Consider the following 19,682-nt stretch of genomic DNA (forward strand, 5'->3'; position numbering starts at 1 on the left):
GCTTCTACTGTTCCATTTAAAGAATCATTTATCTGTAATACACTTATATATATACTCATTGGCCGCTTTATTGGAAGCCTCTATCTTTAAACTCCACCTTGCTGGTATACAGAGACTGTAGCCCATCTACTGAGGTACAGTTGACCATCCTCAAGCCCTTTATCAATAATCAGTTTCTGACCTCAGTATTCTATACAAGAATGACACCCTGAAATGAAATTAATTCTAAATGCTCAGTAGGGAATCCTACAGCAGGGACTTCTGTATAATGAAATCACTAACATGTAAACAAAGTCATTCAGAGTGGTTTAATGTGAAATGCGGTGTTCAAGGGAAACTTACAGAATTGTTGAGTCAGAATTGTTCATAGCGGTGGTGACAGAAACCAGACATCTGGAGAGTTTGATGCCTCTAAAAGCTCCCTCACAGGAAGTTAGTACATGTAATGGTTATAAATACACTGCTTGATGTCTGAGACATTTTTTTTATGATAATTATGAGAGACATAAACACATCATTTTAAAACATATCCATGTTTTGGAGAGGCACATTCTGGCGTTCTAAGGCAAAATTATCCCCAAAGAAAACGTAATTTTCAGATTTACCATTATTTTACCATCATCAGCATTAAATATAAAAACACATGTAGGTACAGTGGTGGTTTTAGATAGTGAATAAAATGGCTACATCTGTAGACATCACATCCTGTGGTTGCTATCAGCAACAAATGAATTATGAGAAAAAAAGTAAGTGAAAATTCTTTAATTACATTTTGCATATGTCCAAAAGAAATAAATCAGAATAAATAAATTTGCTTTGTTTATGTAAACTCTTACATGTGGGTGAATATTTGGTAACACTGCATGTGAAGCCAACCCTGCATAAGAACTTAAAAATTTGCACATAAGCAGTGAATATTGTATTTATAAAACAATACTTGATTGTTTATGATCAACTTATGCCAGTAATTACAAGATGGCATTAGAATTATCATAAAGTATATGACATTGTTTACATATAAGTGGCTTTAAACTAAACTGATGGAGTGTTATAAAGCATAATTTAGTGGTTCAACAGAAACCCTGTTAAAGGAAATTTGAAATATTGTAATTGTAGATCAGTACAACAGGCAAATGCAGAGATAGACAGACAGACAGACAGACAGACAGACAGGACAGACAGATAGATAGATAGATAGATAGATAGATAGACATACAGATAGATAGATAGATAGATAGATAGATAGATAGACATACAGACAGACAGATAGATAGATAGATAGACATACAGACAGATAGATAGATAGATAGATAGATAGATAGATAGATAGATAGATAGACAGACAGACAGATAGATAGATAGATAGATAGATAGATAGACATACAGACAGACAGATAGATAGATAGATAGATAGATAGACAGACATACAGACAGACAGACAGACAGACAGACAGACAGACAGACAGACAGATAGATAGACATAGATAGATAGATAGATAGATAGATAGATAGATAGATAGATAGATAGACATACAGACAGACAGACAGACAGACAGACAGATAGATAGATAGACAGATAGACAGACCTATATAGTGGACCTATCATGTAGATGGAGCTCAGAAAGTGGACAGTGAGAGTATAATATACTTGCTCCCATTGCATGTGGGCATATGGCTGGTTTAATAGTGCAAATAAGGACATCTTGTCCATGTGGCTACTCTTGCCCAAGGGTCAGAGCAGTTCAGCACCTTTCCTTGACACAAATGATACGCTTCTGGCTGTAAACCAATTACTGTCCAGCCTGCCTGTAGTGTCCCTGGCTCTGTCCATTAAGACAGCTCACCTCCGTTCTTTCCTAGAACTTGCAGGGTACTCGCCAAATGGAAAATGCCTTCTTGAGGACACATCACGCAAATCATAAAAGCCTGACCCAAGGTGTCCGGCTAACATATTAGTGGGCCGGCTGTACCTTCCGCTAGATTAAAACATCCATTACCTCAACACTCTCTCGCCCTTCTGAAGCATAACTGCCCCTTAGAGACAACACTGCTGCGTTTATTACACCTGATGTAACCTCTGCTTTGTTGGAGTGAATATCTGCATTGATCTGTGTAAAAGATAAGGTCAAGAGTTTTGACCAATGTCGTGATTTTTTCCTTAGAGTTATTTGTTTTGAGAGTTCTGCGACATTATTTACATGTTAAATGCATTCAATCTACTATATCAAATGACATATTCATTAATTTACATGAATTTCAGAATTTTACAGTATTTGATTTGGTTTTGCTTTAATGACAGTGAACACTCCAGCTGGCATGGACTCACATTTGACTCACATTTGTGCAAAAGCCTCTGATGAGTAGGTTAAATCCAGACTGTTGTCTGAACACAAGCTTTAGTGGGAGAGATAAGACTCAAACAACCTTCTTGTACAGTCTTTTTCTAAGACTTGTTTGTACAAAGGGCTAAACATGGCCAGTGTGTTGCGTCTTGCTTAAATTTGACTAGATATATTTTGATGGTCAAGTTTCAAACATCTTTACTTAAACTATACTACATAACACGGACATAACTATTCATAAACGTGTCATAGCAGATGTCATAGCTGTCATATTTTTACCAGATTTATTTATTACGAGAAATGGTAAAAAAAAGCAAAAAAAAACACAGAAGCTGAAGTGATTTGTTTTGTTTTTTGGGAGTTTTGTTTTATGAGAGAACGATTGATGTAGAAGAATCTTGTTAATACAATTAATTTTAGAAAAAAATGCTAGCTGCCTATTCAATAGTGTAAACATTCCATAATGTTTGACCCAATGGAAACCACTATAGCAACTACCTGGGATAACATAGCAAAAGTCTAGCAACACCTCAGCCACCACCCGGGATAAAATGGCTCTGGCCTAACAACACCTTAGCAACCACCTGGGATAACTTAGCAAAAGACAAGTAACACCTTAGAAACCACCTGAGATAACATAGCACTGGCCTAACAACACCTAAGCAACTGCTGGGGATAACATAGCAAAAGTCTAACAACACTTCAGCAACCACCTGAGATAACACAGACAAAGTCTAGCAATACCTTAGCAACCACCTGGGGTAACATAGCACTGGCCTAGCAACCCCCTAGCAACCACCTGGGATTTCATAGCAATGGCTTTGTCAAGCCAACTTAATAGTTCATTCACAAACTTTCCCCTTGTAGCTGATATTTAAATAAAGCATGCTTTTATTATGTTTGGCAATAACTGAAACTTCTAGTACTTCATGTGTATGAAAAGGTTTTTTAATGTTGGATTTGCTGAGGGACTAATGTAGGTAGTGTAGAATGGTGTAAAGACCTATGAGACATGCTCGGATGCTACATAATGTGCAGTACATTTTTATATCAACTTGATTTCCTAGCAAACGAATTAGCTTTTTTTGCCCTTGATCCAGTGAGATTTGCTTTTGTCCCACTTTCTTTCTTTAATAGAACGGCTACAGAGATGAGTCACTGTTTACTGAAAGCAAGATGACTTTTTCCCATATTTTATTTATTTAATAAACCCAAATGCATTTAGCAATGCTATGAATCCATTATGTTAGTTGAAGTAAATGCCTAAATGACCTTGTGCTCTTTTTTATGTTAAAGATGATAAATGCTAATCATATTCAATGGATTAAGGTAGATTTATGGAGATATGTGTATTTAGATATCACCAAGGTCATGTGAGCAAACATGAGGACTTACAGGGATGGAAAAAATACCAGAATACATGAAATACTCATAGTTGTTGGCCAATTTATCAAAAACGCTTCTCATATCGGTGCACTTTGTAGGTTTACAGATGCTGACTGTAGCCCATATTTTGCTGCAAAATGTATCACCCCCTCTGCCTTACTAACAGTAGAAAGGGACCACCAAAGGACCACCACTAACCAGATATTTTAGGATGGTGGACCTACAAAGTGAGCCTTCCAACCAACTACATTTCTTTGATGAATCGAGGTACCTTATCTGCCCTCACAGTGTAGCCTAAAGGCCTATTTTTTGTTGTTGTTGTTTTTTTTTCTATTTAATGCTGTTGAAATTGCTTGCGAAGAGCACGGGGAAATGCAATTAGCATAAACGGTGCATTTAAACAGTAAATAAAGGAATGACATGTTAGATGCTGCCTTCTAATAAAAGGGGATGATTCTATTACTAGACTGCTTTAATGTCACTACATCTGCCCTCTTACATTTTTGTTCAATGTTCTCTTATAATCAACATAATTAAAATGTGCAATTATGTTAATGCATTTAAAAATGTAGCACATTAAATGTGAATTGAATTAATCAGACATCAGGCGCTGTAATCACTCAGTGACACTGAAAGTGACAATGAAATAACATTGATTTAATACAACGCAGATGAAAGTGCAAAAGCCTGAGCAGATAAGAGCCAGAACAGTAAACAATAACAATAATAATGATGACAATAATAATAAATGTGATATGAATGAAAATGATTTTAATGGTAATTTTATAATAATAATAATAATAATAATTATTATTATTATTATTATTATTATTATTGTGCAACAGAAACAGCAGCAGCAAGATAATAACAATATTTTTTTTTTTCGATTCACCATAGTTACAATTGTTTATATCTATAAAATGTGGAAAAAATAATGACATTTATAACAACAATCATAACATATGAATAGAACTTTATGTTATAAAGACAAATATTAATATTAACTGCTACTGATCCATTATTATCAGCAGTTGTTGTATTAAACAAAATAATAACAATTTACTATATCTAACAATTCAACGCATTTACAAAATGTTAATTATTGTTAAATATTATTATTATTATTATTATTATTATTATTGTTGTTGTTGTTGTTGTTGTTGTTGTTGTTGTGTCTGCAACATGAAGAACAAACAACAAAACAACAACAACCACAAAAACAATAATAATAATAATAATAATAATAATAATAATGCAATGGCATTCTAGGTAAAAATGCCAAAGCTTTGCAGTATTTATGGAAAACTTTTTCATTATCTATTTTTATTAAACAGTCACCTATATGTCATCGCAGACAGATAAAGAGAGAGAGAGAGAGAGAGAGAGAGAGAGAGAGAGAGAGAGAGAGAGAGAGAGAGAGAGAGGGAGGAAGGAAGGAAGATGCATAACAGACACTGGTTTTCTTTTTATCAGACCTTGGGGAGTTGGCCTGCAGTGTGAAGTCACTGCTTGTCTGAGAGAGAGAGAGAGAGAGAGAGAGAGAGAGAGAGAGAGGCAGACAGACGACAGTCTCCGCCTGTACAACCCAACAGTTACATCATCATGCCTCATTACTCCTGCTTTTTCTCCTCTCTCTCCTAATTGAACTACAGAAGACTGAGGAAAGCAATGCCCAGGAACAGTGTGAGATATTATACAGTTTAGTGTTGTAAATTCCTCTGACTATTCTTACCATTCTGTCATTTACACACTGCTTACCAGATTCTCTGTTCTCTTATCAAAGCTGTGTTTCATAGTGAAGTTAACCCAGGGCATTTTCACATATCATTCTCCTAATTCAGACCACGTCTTTCAGAAGAGATTGTGATCGTAGGAGGGAAGAGAACCCTGAGAACATTGGCTGAAGTTCTGGGTGGCGTCTACTTTAATACAGAAGTTTACTGGGCTGTGGAGCAGTAGAACTGTGTTCTCTGTAATAATGGAGCTCCATCTAAAACCCTTGTTATGAGCTGGAGTGATCCAGAACTGACCATCTGATGTTAACCTAATTAGTTGTCCATTATACTGACTCTAGAAAAGATGCACCAGTTTGATAGCAGATCATGGTGAGCCACCATGCAAAGAAAAGAACTAGTAACTCTTGTGATTCTGCATTGATCCGTGTTTGTTGCCAGTAAACAACAGGAAATTCCCTTTGAAGAGCCATCTCCTCCTAATTTTCAAGAGTGCATTAATATAACCTTATCTGTGCTCTACATATTGTCCCCATGTGACTGCCATCAGGCAGACAAGAGAGAAGCTGGATTATCCAATTACACTGACTCTAATGCCCTCAGTCTCCATTCAGACATCTGCACTACACTAGTGCACTAGCTCTCTCTCTCCTCTCCTCTCCTCTCTCTCTCTTCTCTGCTTTTCTTTTCTCTTCTCTTCTCTGCTTTTCTCTTCTCTTCTCTTCTCTTCTCTGCTTTTCTCTTCTCTTCTCTTCTCTTCTCCACTTTTCTTCTTTGCTCTGCTTTTCCTCTTCTCTTCTTTAATCTTCTCTTTTCACCCCTTCTTTCCTTTTCTCTTCTCTTCTCTTCTTTAATCTTCTCTTTTCATCCCTTCTTTCCTTTTCTCTTCTCTTCTCTTCTTATCTCTGCTTTTCTCTTCTCTTCTCTGCTTTTCTCTTCTCTTCTCTTCTTCTCTCTTCTCTTCTCCACTTTTCTTCTTTGCTCTGCTCTGCTTTTCTCTTCTCTTCTTTAATCTTCTCTTTTCATCCCTTCTTTCCTTTTCTCTTCTCTTCTCTTCTTATCTCTGCTTTTCTCTTCTCTTCTCTTCTCTTCTCTTCTCTTCTCTTCTTCTCTCTTCTCTTCTCCACTTCTTTGCTCTGCTCTTCTCTTCTCTTCTTTAATCTTCTCTTTTCATCCCTTCTTTTTTCTCTTCTCTTCTCTTCTTATCTCTGCTTTCTCTTCTCTTCTCTGCTTTTCTCTTCTCTTCTCTTCTCTCTTCTCTTCTCCACTTTTCTTCTTTGCTCTTCTCTGCTTTTCTTTTCTCTTCTCTTCTCTTCTCCACTTTTCTTCTTTGCTCTGCTCTGCTCTTCTCTTCTTTAATCTTCTCTTTTCATCCCTTCTTTCCTTTTTCTCTTCTCTTCTCTTCTCTGCTTTTCTCTTCTCTTCTCTTCTCTTCTTTAATCTTCTCTTTTCATCCCTTCTTTCCTTTTCTCTTCTCTGCTCTTCTCTTCTCTTCTCTTCTTTAATCTTCTCTTTTCATCCCTTCTTTCCTTTTCTCTTCTCTTCTCTTCTCTTCTCTTCTCTTCTCTGCTTTTCTCTTCTCTTCTCTTCTCTTCTCTTCTTTAATCTTCTCTTTTCATCCCTTCTTTCCTTTTCTCTTCTCTGCTCTTCTCTTCTCTTCTTTAATCTTCTCTTTTCATCCCTTCTTTCCTTTTCTCTTCTCTTCTCTTCTTTAATCTTCTCTTTTCACCCCTTCTTTCCTTTTCTCTTCTCTTCTTTAATTTTCTCTTCTTCTCTTTTCATCCGTTCTTTCCTTTTCTCTTCTCTCTTCTCGCCCTTCTTTCTTTTTTACTTTTCCTCTCTTTTTTATTCATCTTCTCTCTCATCTACGTTCTTTTGTACTTCACTTCTCTTCTTATCCCTTCTTTTCTTGTTACTTCTCTTCATGTTTTTCTTTTTTACTTCTCTTCTCTTTTCTTCTCTGCTCTTCTCTCATTTTCTCTTCTCTTCTTTGTCTTCTCTTCTCTTCTCTTCTTTCATTTTCACTTTTCTTCTTTCTTCTTTTTTCTCTTCTCTTCTTTAATTTTCTCTTCTCTTCTCTTCTTCTGTTCTACCTTTGTAATTTCTCCTCTCTCATCTATTGTCCTTTTTACTTCTCTTTTCATCTCTTCTTTCCTTTTCTCTTCTCTTCTTTTTATTTTTCTTTTCCGTTGAGTTCTTTCATTTTTACTTCTCTTCCCTTCTTTCCTTTTGATGTCTCTTCCTTTCTTCCCATCTTACTTGCTTTTTCTTTTGCTTTTCTCTTCTCTATTTTTCTTATCTCTTCTCTTCTCTTCTCTTTTTTTATGTCTCCTCTCTCATCTACTGTCCTTTTTACTTCTCTTTTCATCCCCTATTTCCTTTTCTCTTATCTTTGCTTCTTATTTTTCTCTTCTCTCATCTTCTTTCCTTTTACATCTCATCCCTTCTTTCTATTTTACTTGTCTTGTCTTTTGCTCTCCTCTCCTCTCCTCTCCTCTCCTCTCCTCTCCTCTCCACGGGCCGAAGTAGATTAAGTACCACGGTGACATTTAGACTGATTCTCTCTATTCTGCTGGCTGCAGAAATGGGATTTTATGGGCAGAAGCTTTCAGTGTGTGAAACTGCAATAGGATTTTACTGGTGTGTCAACAGAAGCGAGCTCCCACACTTCTTTTCAAAACAACATATTAAACAGGCCGAATATGTTTCTGAGTCCAGAAGAATGTGTGTGTGGATTTAGTTAAAGCTTGTGGCATCTGGTCAACTGTGGTCAAATACTGAGCAACGATTAATTTGATAGAGCACAGCTGATAAATTAGGCAAGACAACAGTCTATAATCATACAACTATATAGTAGGTCTATATGAAATGATATCTGGACTGGTGAAGTCATCTTATTCTGTGCAGTTCATGTAATACATCTCATTATTAGAATGTTAAATAATATTGTTATTGAGACTATTCAACCAATTTATAGACAAATGTATAGCTTTCACAGTGTTTACAGACACAATCATATGCAAAATATTGGACACCTTTGGTTAAATTACATGTTTTGTTGGTTTTCTAATTGCAAATAATTTAACACATTCTCCACAAAGGTAAACATGGTGTTTTCTGCACAATTTCTATTTATATGCTGACATAAAATATGACATGTTGCCAAATATTTGCATACATATTGCAAATATATTTGCATATATTTAGCAAATAAATAAACAGGTCAATAAAATAGCCAGTGAGTGTAATACAAGGTAGGTGTTTCTACTAAAGTGGCCAGTTAGTGAAAAAAACAAGGTCGGCATTTCTAATAAAGTGACCACTGAGTGGAAAGATAAAGTGGACAGCGAATGCATTTGTGGACAGTGTCCATTTAACTAATCTGGTATTTCTTTTCTGTCTGCAGTACTGTAAAAGCACACGGCCCTCCCCGCCACATGGAGGCTCTGTCCATGAGTCCAGTTTTGCTCAGAGTACTGCGGCTTCTGCCCATCCGAGAAGTCTGTCGACAGGAAGACACGACAGGTGAGGTTGCTTTTGCTCAGTAACTGGCCATTGACACCGTTTTGTCCATTTCTAATCTCTTCCAATCACATCAGTGCTTATTCAACTGAAATGGTGCTTTAGGTCTGGGTGCAAATTGCTAGGGACCAATCAGTGGAATGTTTTCCAGCTCTATGGCCTCGCGTGATGATAATGGCTATTGCAACGACATGCCAAAAACACCAGTACAATACGTCTCACTGTAATGCGTAGAAAGGCAGCAGAGAGAGAAATTAAATTATCTCCATGGCAGCGCAGCGTGTAATAATTGCACTTTTATTGAATGCTAAAAAGAATGATAGTAATTGTAATAGGTGATAAACATGTTAATATGAATTTCTGGTGCTAATGCTGACACGCGAGGCAGAGGAGCAGGAGATCAAGATAAATCTGAATGTGTCAGCCTCCGACCATGTGCAATCTCATTTATCGGCCCACTACAGAATTGGAATCAGTTGTGCATTAATAGATTAGATTACCTGCTTTCACACAGAGGCTGCTGGTTCCGCACAATCAAAATGCAGTTAAAGGACCCCTAAAGTCATCTTTAAACAATAAAAATAATCTTTGTTGAATAGCAAATTGTTAAATCATGTTTATGCATCGTTGTTATTCCTAACATTGGTCAACTAGCATGATCAAACTGGTCAACCAGTGTGACCAACATGACCAAACTGGTAGGCCAGCATGACCGACTGGTCAAGCAGCATGACCAAGCTGGGTGACTAGCTTGGCCAAGTTAATCATGGTGGAAGACCAGCTGCATCATCAAATTCAAATGAAAACATAAGCTGGTCAATCAGCTAAGCTGGTCTAACCAGCTGATCGACCAGCATAGGGTTTATATATGACTTGTCCAGCTGGATGTCCAGCTTGTCAACCACCTTGACCATCAAAGACCAATCTAGACCACCTGAAACCAGCTATCAGCAAAAGCATTTTTTTTTTTTTCAATAGGGAGTCCAAACAGCTCAAACATTAGCTTAGCTACGTTAGCACAGGCATGTTCTGTAGCTCTGTTTCCTGTCACCAGGTTGTAACCCACCTATGAGCATAGTTTAGTATGTCGGACTATTATAGATTCAAGCTTATTTGTGACTGCAAAGCTGCTCTGTAGCACCTCACAGATTACTTTTTTTACAGACGGTTTTCAGAAATCCTGTGTTTTCAGTGGAAAAATGTGAGCTCTGTGGGGTTAAAGGTAACAAGTAACATATGTTCAGCCCTCGGTGACCCGCTCTGTAACTTTATGTGGTTTGACACGTCGTGGCTGAGTTGCTGTGGTTCCTAAACACTTCCCCTTTTCAGTGATACCACTCACAGTTGATCTTGAAATATTTAGGAGCAGATAAATTTCATGAATTGACCTGTTGCAATGGTGGCCTCCTATTACAGTACCACAATCAAATTCAGTGAGCTCTTTAGAGTGACAGATTCTTTCACTAATGTTTGTAGGCAGACTGCAGACTTTGTAGGCTAGGCACTTTTCTCTACACTTGTGGTAATGGAACTGAATGAAACACCTTAATTCAATGATTGAGAGGCATGTTCCAATACTTTTGTCCATATAGTGAACATCATGAAATCTATTTTTGCTTGTCGCATCAAGTATTAAAGGTGAATATCCAGATTCAACTCCGCCTAATGAGGCCTCCCTTAATAAACATTCGTACAGTACTGTGGGAAGTTCGGAGACCATTTTCATTGATTTGGGTTCCAGTAACAATTGTCATTATGTGAAAATGATTAATTTTTCAGTATCAGGAAAAAATCTGAAAACAATATTATTGATATTTCAATATTTAGTGTCCACTTTTTACCTTTATTACAGCTTCTGTACTTTTCAGGGGACTCACTTTCAGTTTTTCAAAGAAGTCTGCAGCAATATTTTGCAATATTTTGTCTCAGTAAAGGCTTCTACACATCCTTTCAGACCCATAGTGTTGAACTGTCGTCTAGCAGTTGAAGCATAGACAGAAACACCTTTTTTTTCAGATCTGAAGCAAAAGTGGAGCTTGATTTTCTCAAAGATGAAAGCTTTAAGTGCTGTTTATCTGATGAGGATGGTTTTGATGGTCTGCTAGATCTTGCACAGTTTTTGGAAGTCACTTTTTTATTTGCGCAGCACTGTTTTCACTTATTTCTTTGACTTTCTCCTTCCTTATGCGAGTAGATTATCATATATCTGGTTTTGTCAGAAATATCTCCTGAAAAATGAATAATTTGTGCTTAAAGGTGACTGGAAACTAAAGTTAAGAGTGACATTTGACCTCTGCACAGTACTGTATATGCTACAGCAAGAAATATTCTAGAAAAAAGGTCATAAAGGCAACTTAATTTTAACATAAAACACAGAAAAACCTGTGAACGAAACATCACCAACAGTGTCGGGATGACAGGCTGATAAGGTTAAAGTGAAAAGGTTTTGCTTCCTGAATCAACAGCTCATGTTTTGAAAATGCCGTCCAGTATGGATTTCATGCTTCAGGGCCGTGATACTGATATTTTTCCTTTTCTTCATCATCATTTCTTTCCTTCAGCTTTGATTCGACTCACTGAGCTGATCAGAGAGCTGCAGAGCACTGCCACTCCAACAGTGAAACCTCAAAGCCTATAATATACGCTTAATTGCCTGAATGTCTGTTTATATGACTAAATGCAGCCAGCAGAACCTTTCAAAACAGACCATGAGCATAAATGAGCTCGTAAAAGCATTGATTTTGAAAAGCAGCTGGGTTTGTCAGGTGTTTTGTTCTTACCAGAAATCCATATGCACATGTTGATGACTCACAGTCTGTCCTAAATGCATCTAAAGTAACCGACTGAAGCAACACCCAGAGCAAAATATTTTAAACAGTAAGATAGCCTTGAAAATCACAGAGATGACAACTCCCATAAGATTACAGACAACAAAGCAGAAATAGGACATTGTTTGTTTACCATAAACTTGAATTATGGCATGGAAATGAGTTCATTCAAGGATGTATGGTTATATGCATTTTAAGGACAGTGTTTAGTGTGCGAGCCCCACTGGGTCTTGTTAAATATTTCTGTCCTCCATTTTTATGCTGTGCTTGTTATACTAAATAGTATTTTGCTTTGTCAGTGCAATTTCCCAAACATAAATTTAGAATTAATGCACTTTTAACAAAGTCAAAGTCAAAACTAAGGAAAGTCAAAAACAAAACTAGGAATTTCAAAAAGTAGTGGGGACATGTCCCCCAGCGTCCCCTGCATCCCCAGTGCAAATTATGCCTATGATCTTTTTTGCACTGCAAAAAATAATCAACGTTTTGATGTAAAAAAGTAACCTTCTGCCCTAAAAATTAATTCATGACACTTGTAATAGAAAGTTAACAGAAGAATAATCTGTGTTTTGCAATCTTGTATTAATTCAAGTTTAATCAATTTGAAATTTAAAGTGACATACTATTTTAAGTTAAAACACTGAATCATATTTTAATCAGGTCACTTCAAAAAATACCTGCCAAGTGTTTTAATAGGGATGCTTGATATATATTGCTGGCAAACACCAAAAAATGGTAAAATAATACAAGTTTAAAATGTTAAGATTTTCAGTCCAGTACTGGAATTACAGCAGATTGTTACAATTTCGATAATTATGATAATTTAGTACCTCATATTGTTGCTATATAAAATGAAACAATGATCCTGCTTTGAAGTTTCAACTTGTTTTGTGCTCACTGCACATTATAACTATATTATAATGTGAACTTTTTTAACCTCTTGAATCTTTATTATCTTCTTATTATTCAGTACCTACATGGACTACAGTGCATACTGGCAGAGTTCTTCTTAAGTTATAAGAGTGTGTTAGAAAAGTCTGGACCCACCAGTTGGCTCCTGGCCATGTACAGGTTACATTTAAAAATTAAAACATCAGGAACTCTTTTTTATATTGGCCACAACAAGGTCATTATTTCATTACAAATCAATAAGAAAAACCTAGGAAATCTGGTGCAAAGGAGTTTATAAGGGATGTGTATGTGTGTGTTGTGTTATATCACGTTAAAGTTTGAGAAAAGTTTGCCATTAAATTTGAAATTTTCTCGTTATCACTTTTTAATCACGTATGAAAAATAGGTAACACTTTATTTGGAATGGTCCTTTGTAGATGATTAATAAACTCTTAACAGATTATCAGTAACACATCAACAATGTATCAGTGATGTAGCAGTAGTGAAGCATCTGAATACACTGAAGTAAATATCTTGTAGATGTTCTGTTGATACTTTACTTACATTAAGTAGATGTTTTGTTAATATTTTACTTCCACTATGCAAAACCGTAACCAACCTTAACTCAACACCTAACCCTCACTCTGGCCCTAATCCTAACCTTATCCTTAACCTCAACCCAAAACCTAATCCTAAACCCTGATCCTAACATGTTTTTGAGAGTCAGTTGAGTGTTTGTTTCATCTAAAAAGTACCACTCAAAATAAAGTGTCATTGGAAAATACCTGCAAATATTAATTTAGCAAAAAGCAACAATGTGTGAATCCTTTAGGCATATTTAGCTTCAACACTCACCAACATGTTCATCAAAGTGACTTCCTTGCGGGGATTTAATAATGATTTCACACTGTTCTTTTTCCAGACTGTTGTTTAAAGCCACTAACGTAAAAGTAGGAGGGTGAGGTGGGGTAGGGGGTCATGCCCACCCCACTTTTTTTAGGTTACAAGAGATAAATTTCAAGGTCCTGGGTTGGTTGTCAAAAACATAAATAGCCTATATTATAACATATACTGTATTCCTGCATTGATGATTATAGTCTTCTGACATCATCCACCTTTACTTTTCAGACCAAGTTGGTACACCTGGTAAAAGCACATATAAACCCCTGAAGTCATGTCATCATTCTGTACTCAGTGCTGTGCCCATATTAGGAACAGCCTCATTTAACATCACCTCTATTGTTTTCCTCTAAAGTCTTTTAGTCAATATATGTACATTTGTATTACAAACAATCTCAAAAGCTGGACGTCCACAAACTTTTGACCTCAAATAGAAGTGTGGGCTAAGTGGGGAACGCAGCCAAAAAGCCATTTGTATCCATCTCATTTAATCCCCCTCTCTCAGCCTATTCATTTTAAAGCACGGGCACCAACAACCTCTTCTCTTTCTGGTGGTGTTTGTGGCTTGGTGAACCCTGGCAGCTCTGTTTTTCGATTCGTAGTTCATTTGCAGATGCTTTTCGGCCCCCCTCCCTCACCCATTGCTTGTGTCTTCAAAAGGATCATCATAGTCTGAGTGATTGCACTTGTCTCGGCTTAAGGAAGGATTTAGATATGGAGCGAATTACCGCGCTGCGGGAGACTTGGAGAAAAAAAAAAAAATCTGCCTGAATGCAGCCATTTCATTGGAGAGTCAAACATGTTCTCAATGCTGCTGCTCTGATAACTCGCTTAATCTCTATATAAGTGTGACCTTATTCACCAATATACTACTCTGCTACTCTAAACTTCATCACGAATAAGAGGAACGTGGACTGTGGCTGTTACTGATAATACAGTAGCTCTGCAGCTATCGAATATTTTCATTTTCGAATATCCCATCAAATACTCGGATACTCTGTGAAGATAAAAAAAAAAGATAAAGTTCCATTTTAACGGTTTAACAAAAGAAATTCAGCAATATGATACAAATCAGATAAGAAGCTGTTCTATAGGACATAACTTCATTACATCTGAATGAGGTTGACATGTAAACAGGGGAAACAGCATCTTTCTGATCATCATCCTAAAGTCTGGAAGCAATGATTTGAGTGAATTATTGTTAGTAAGCTAGGAAAGTGACCATATTGTAATAGCATGGTTAACTACAACCCTGTTTCCAAAAAAAAGTTGGCTGTGCAAATGTAAATGAAAACAGATGCAATGTTGTGTAAATCATTTAAGCCCTACATTTAATTGAAAACAGTACAAAGACAACATTTCAAATGTTGAAACTGAGAAATGTTATTGTTTTTTGAAAAAAATATATGCCTGTTTTGAATTTGATGCCAGGAACATGTTTCAAAAAAGTTGGTACGAGGGCCTGTTTACCACTGTGTTTCATCACCTCTTCTTTTACCAACACTCTGTAAGCGTTTGGGAACTGAGGAGACCAACTGATTTAGTTTGGAACTGAAATGTTCACATTCTTGCTTGATATAGGATTCCAGCTGCTTAACAGTTCAAGTTTTCCTTTGTCCTGTATTTCATGTTATAATGCACCAAATGATTTCAGCAGGTGACAGGTCTGGGCTGCAGGCAGGCCAGTTTAGCACCTGAACTCTTTTACTATAGAGCCATGCTGTTGTAATACATGTAATACAATTTAGGTGTTTTGGTATTGTCTTGCTGAAATAAACAAAACTTTCCCTGAAAAAGACGTCATCTGGATGGCAGCATATGTTGCTTCAAAACTTGTATATAGCATTCAGCATTAATGGTACCTTCACAAGTTCACGTCACAATTGCCATGTGCACTAATGCACCCCCATACCATCATGTATGCTGGCTTATGAACGGTGCACTGACAACAAGCTGGGTGGTCTTCAGTGTGGAGAATTCACCATCTATGGATTCCAAAAAGAATTTTAAATTTTGATTCGTCAGGCCACACGACAGTTTCCAACGTTGCCTCAGCCCATCTTAAATTACCTCAGGCCCAGAGAAGGAGGCAGCATTTCTGAAACCTGTTTAAAATGGTTTCTTCTTTGCATTTTTGAGTTTTAACTTTATTTTTGGATGCACCAACAAACTGTGTTCACAGACAGTGCTTTTCAGAAGTGTTTCTGAGCTCATTCCACTGCAGAATTTTGCCTGTTTTTACTGCAGTGCCACCTGAGAGCCTGAAATTCACAGCTAGCCAGTATTGATTTTCAGCTTTGTGCCTTGTATACTGATATTTATTCTCTGAATCATTTAATGGTATTATGTTCTATAGATGATTAAATCCACAAGTTCTTTGCTATTTTACACTGAGAAACATTATTTATAAATTGTTGCACTTTTTTCACAGTGGTAAACCTCTCCCCCATCTTTACATCTGAAAGACTCCGCCTCTTTGGAATACTCTTTTTATAAGCAATCATGTTACTGACCTGTTGCCAATTGACCACTTTTTTGTTTTAGTGTAACACAATTTTACCAGTCTTTTGTTGCCCCTGTCCTAACTTTTTTGACACATGTTGCTGGCATCAAAATTCAAAATAAGGAAATATATTGTTAAAAAGCAATACAATTTCTCAGTTTCTTTGTACTATTTTCAATTAAATATAGGGTTTAAATGATTTTCACAGCATTGCTTATACTTTTACCTACATATTGCATAGCGTCCCAACTTTTTTGGAAACTACATTGTACATCCTAAAGCTTATTGTTTGGCAATAACATGGGAAATTATGCAAATTTACTGTATTATTCAGTTATAAGAACGGAAAATGGAAATGTGGACAATCCATCACTGTTCTATAATTAACGGCAACTAATTTGAGTCTTTCCCTGTAGCTTTTGAGGTATAGCTATTAGGTTTTTATTTAGTCAATTATTATGTCTAGGGGCTTTAACATATTAAGTCTAGGGGCCCAAACTTTTGCATATGACTATAAATGAGTACATGCCAGCTTGATGACTGGAAACGTGTTTTTATTGTCCCTGATGTTAAGACTGCTAATTAATAAATTAGATCATTAAATTACTTACACAGTTTCTCCCTTTATTTTACTGGTTTTAGAGCAGTTTGCTTACTGAATTGATCTAATTTTACCAAGTATTTGTGGCAGCCATAAAGGAGTGTTTAGGAAACAGATCAGTGAGAATGAGGAGATTCAGGCCGGGGGGAACAGAAGCCCTCTCCACATAAGTGCTTTTCAAGCCCTTTTCTGTCTCGAGTGTGTCAATATACCAAGCCTGTTTTCATAAAACACACCTGCCACAGGGAGGAGTGAGAGAGAGAGAGAGAGAGAGAGAGAGAGAGAGAGAGAGAGAGAGAGAGAGAGAGACTCAGTGACAAGAGAAAGCTGGTGTGACTGAGTGGAGAATGCAGCCCTTATATGTGGATAGAGCAGCAGTGAGGCATTATAATGCTGGTCAAATGCAGCAGATGGTGACTATGCATAGATCATTTGTCAAAGAACTAAAGGGTTCAGCGCTTTGAAAAATAGCAAAGAGCTTTTGAAATCTTTATACGTATATGGGAAGGTGTTTTAAAGCTTCTCAGTACTATACTGTGCCAAAAAAATGTTTTTCATTTAACACCTTTTTCATACTAGTGTTGACATTCAATTTCTGCCTAGTTTAGAAGTCCCTCATTTGAACTATGCATTGTTTTTTACTTAAAAACCCTTGATTTAATACAGTTAAATTGAAATATATATGATTTGCAAAATAGAAAGAGAAATTTTTAGGTGAACAAACAAGCCAACATGTATCTCACCTTTGTGGAGAGGTGTCAATTGCTTTTAGCCTCGATTGCTCTCTAGCAGTTCAACACAGTCACAGCATTTCACACAAAGAGACAACCATGTCCTAATCTGATAACTGAGTTACAAGGATTTTTAATTTTTTTTTAATATCTGGGTCAATTTCCATTCTACTCGTCACTAGAAGACCTGCAGAAAAAAAAAAATCAACTGAATAATTAATTGAATGGTTAGTGTGAAAGCCAATCTACTCTCTTGATAAAACTCTACTTTTAACATTATAAAAAAGTGGTATTGGCTGCAATTTAGTTAACTTTAAATTACATCAAATGATGGCAACAGATATAATGCTATAACATTGTGGAAATGCAGTGTCCACATGAACTATACATCACATGATTTCTGTAGGGTGAATGCAGTTTCCAGTTTTCACCTCTGACAATCAGTGAGAGCATCAGCGGCTGCATGTTTCAACAAATGAGTCTATATTGTGGCATTAGTGGAAGAAGAAACACATGGTAGCCATGATTTTGCTGCTCTTTATCACATACATGAGCAGAAAGGTACATCACAGACAGTAAACCTGTAGGGGAGGTCACCACCCGCCACATGTTTCGCCCTGATGATGAGCCCCCTCACACAAAATCAACACAGCTGAACCCACACCCCAACATAGAACATCACAATAAAAACATAACTTAAAGAAACAAACAACCATACACAACAACATTTAGTCCTTTCTGAAGAGGGGACCTTCATGAGCCTTTGCGCAGCTGCTTGCATGGCCATGCCTCAAAGAGCTCCTGGAGCAGGCACCAGCAAGCAGTGGGTTGCTACAATATATCATATACAGTATATTGTATCTAAGCCTACAGTCAATAGTTCCAATTCCTCTATGATTGTAGCCTTTCGCTCTCCTTCTTACCCTCATTCTCATAGCTTGTGGATTGTTGTTAAAGCAGAGGCTCTCAAGGGGAAATTCGCTATTGCTTTTGTTAGTTTGCTGCTTATTGATTTATCCTCAGTATACATAGTGGGTTCTATACATATCTATAGTAAATTGTTGCTCTGATGTGTGTGGTTTGCAGGAGTGGCTCCCTCTCATACAGTGGTGAGCAAAGAAACAATCGCTCCACCCTCCGCCTAGCAGCCCGCAAAACCCCGCCCATACCCAGAGGACGGCTCAATCCCATTGGAGGCTCAAGAGACTCTGGGCCTGCGTACCAGCACCTGCAGGAAATAGACGGGTCAGAGAGGGAGATGGAGCCAGGAAGAGTGTGAGTGAGATGTTTTGTATAGCTCATGTATTAAGCACTCAGACTGGAAGTGGAGTTTGGACTGGCGGATGGTCCTCACCAACGCAAAAGTCACCAAATTTAACTACCTGCTGTTTGCACTCATCATCCGTTGGCAAATTTTTCATATAGCGTTTGGTCTATTGTGTTCACATAGTGTGTTCACACTAGTGCACTATCTTCGTAGTGTTCAGATACGTCTTTAAAGATTTACTTCTGGCGCTGGTCCTGAATTAAACACACATTAAGCTAAACCCAAACCTTTGCATGTGTATATTTTAACATTTGAACTTCGGCTGCTGGTCTGAAGGCCTTATTAGCTCAAACTGAGCAAGCACAAAAGATAACTTGCCCTCCAACCAGAAAGGTTAGCTGCTGGCCATGACCCTTTCTCTCTCATGACCACCCTGACTGTCCTTTGGCTCAGCCCTTGCTTCACCTCCGTAATGACAATGGCTTAAGTCCCTAAGGCCTGAAAGCAACATGTAAAATTACACATTCTCTTTGAACTTTCTGCTCTTTTTGTGTGTTAATTTACTGTGCGGAGTAAAAAAGAGCAGGCAGATTGTTTTAGCTTGTTATGCCATATAGGACTATGGAATCATAAGACTTGGACAGGCATGGGATTACACCAGCTCTTATTACTACTTTTTTCAAAGCTGCTTATGAATGTATATGTGGTGGTGGAAGACTGTGGTCTATGTTCACATGCATCTCTAAAAAAAGACTATATTGAGGTATGAATCTCTATAAGAATGGTCCAGTACACAAAGCTCTCGTATAACCAAATAATTGTACTTGATAGAGCAATCCAGTGCTGAACTATGGGCTACAACAGTGGTTCCCAGCTGTGGTCCTGGAATAGCCATGCAATGCACATTATATATTTTCCTCTGCTTTTAAGGTCCCTGTATGATCTTTCTGTGAGTTTTTTTTATTATTTTTTACTTCT

At 37.1% G+C, this 19,682-nt stretch overlaps 1 protein-coding gene across 1 annotated transcript in view; it reads left to right on the forward strand.

Annotated features, from left to right (window-relative positions):
* LOC118810959 (pro-neuregulin-3, membrane-bound isoform) overlaps positions 1 to 19,682 on the forward strand; it is a 526,122-nt gene that overhangs the window by 499,907 nt on the left and 6,533 nt on the right. Inside the window, 2 exon segments of the mRNA XM_036575126.1 lie at positions 8,868 to 8,986; positions 18,524 to 18,712. Of these exon segments, the coding sequence (XP_036431019.1) occupies positions 8,868 to 8,986; positions 18,524 to 18,712 (308 nt within the window).

The sequence above is a fragment of the Colossoma macropomum genome, unplaced genomic scaffold, assembly GCF_904425465.1.
Source record: "Colossoma macropomum unplaced genomic scaffold, Colossoma_macropomum, whole genome shotgun sequence".
In the NCBI taxonomy this organism is placed as follows: Eukaryota; Metazoa; Chordata; class Actinopteri; order Characiformes; family Serrasalmidae; genus Colossoma; species Colossoma macropomum.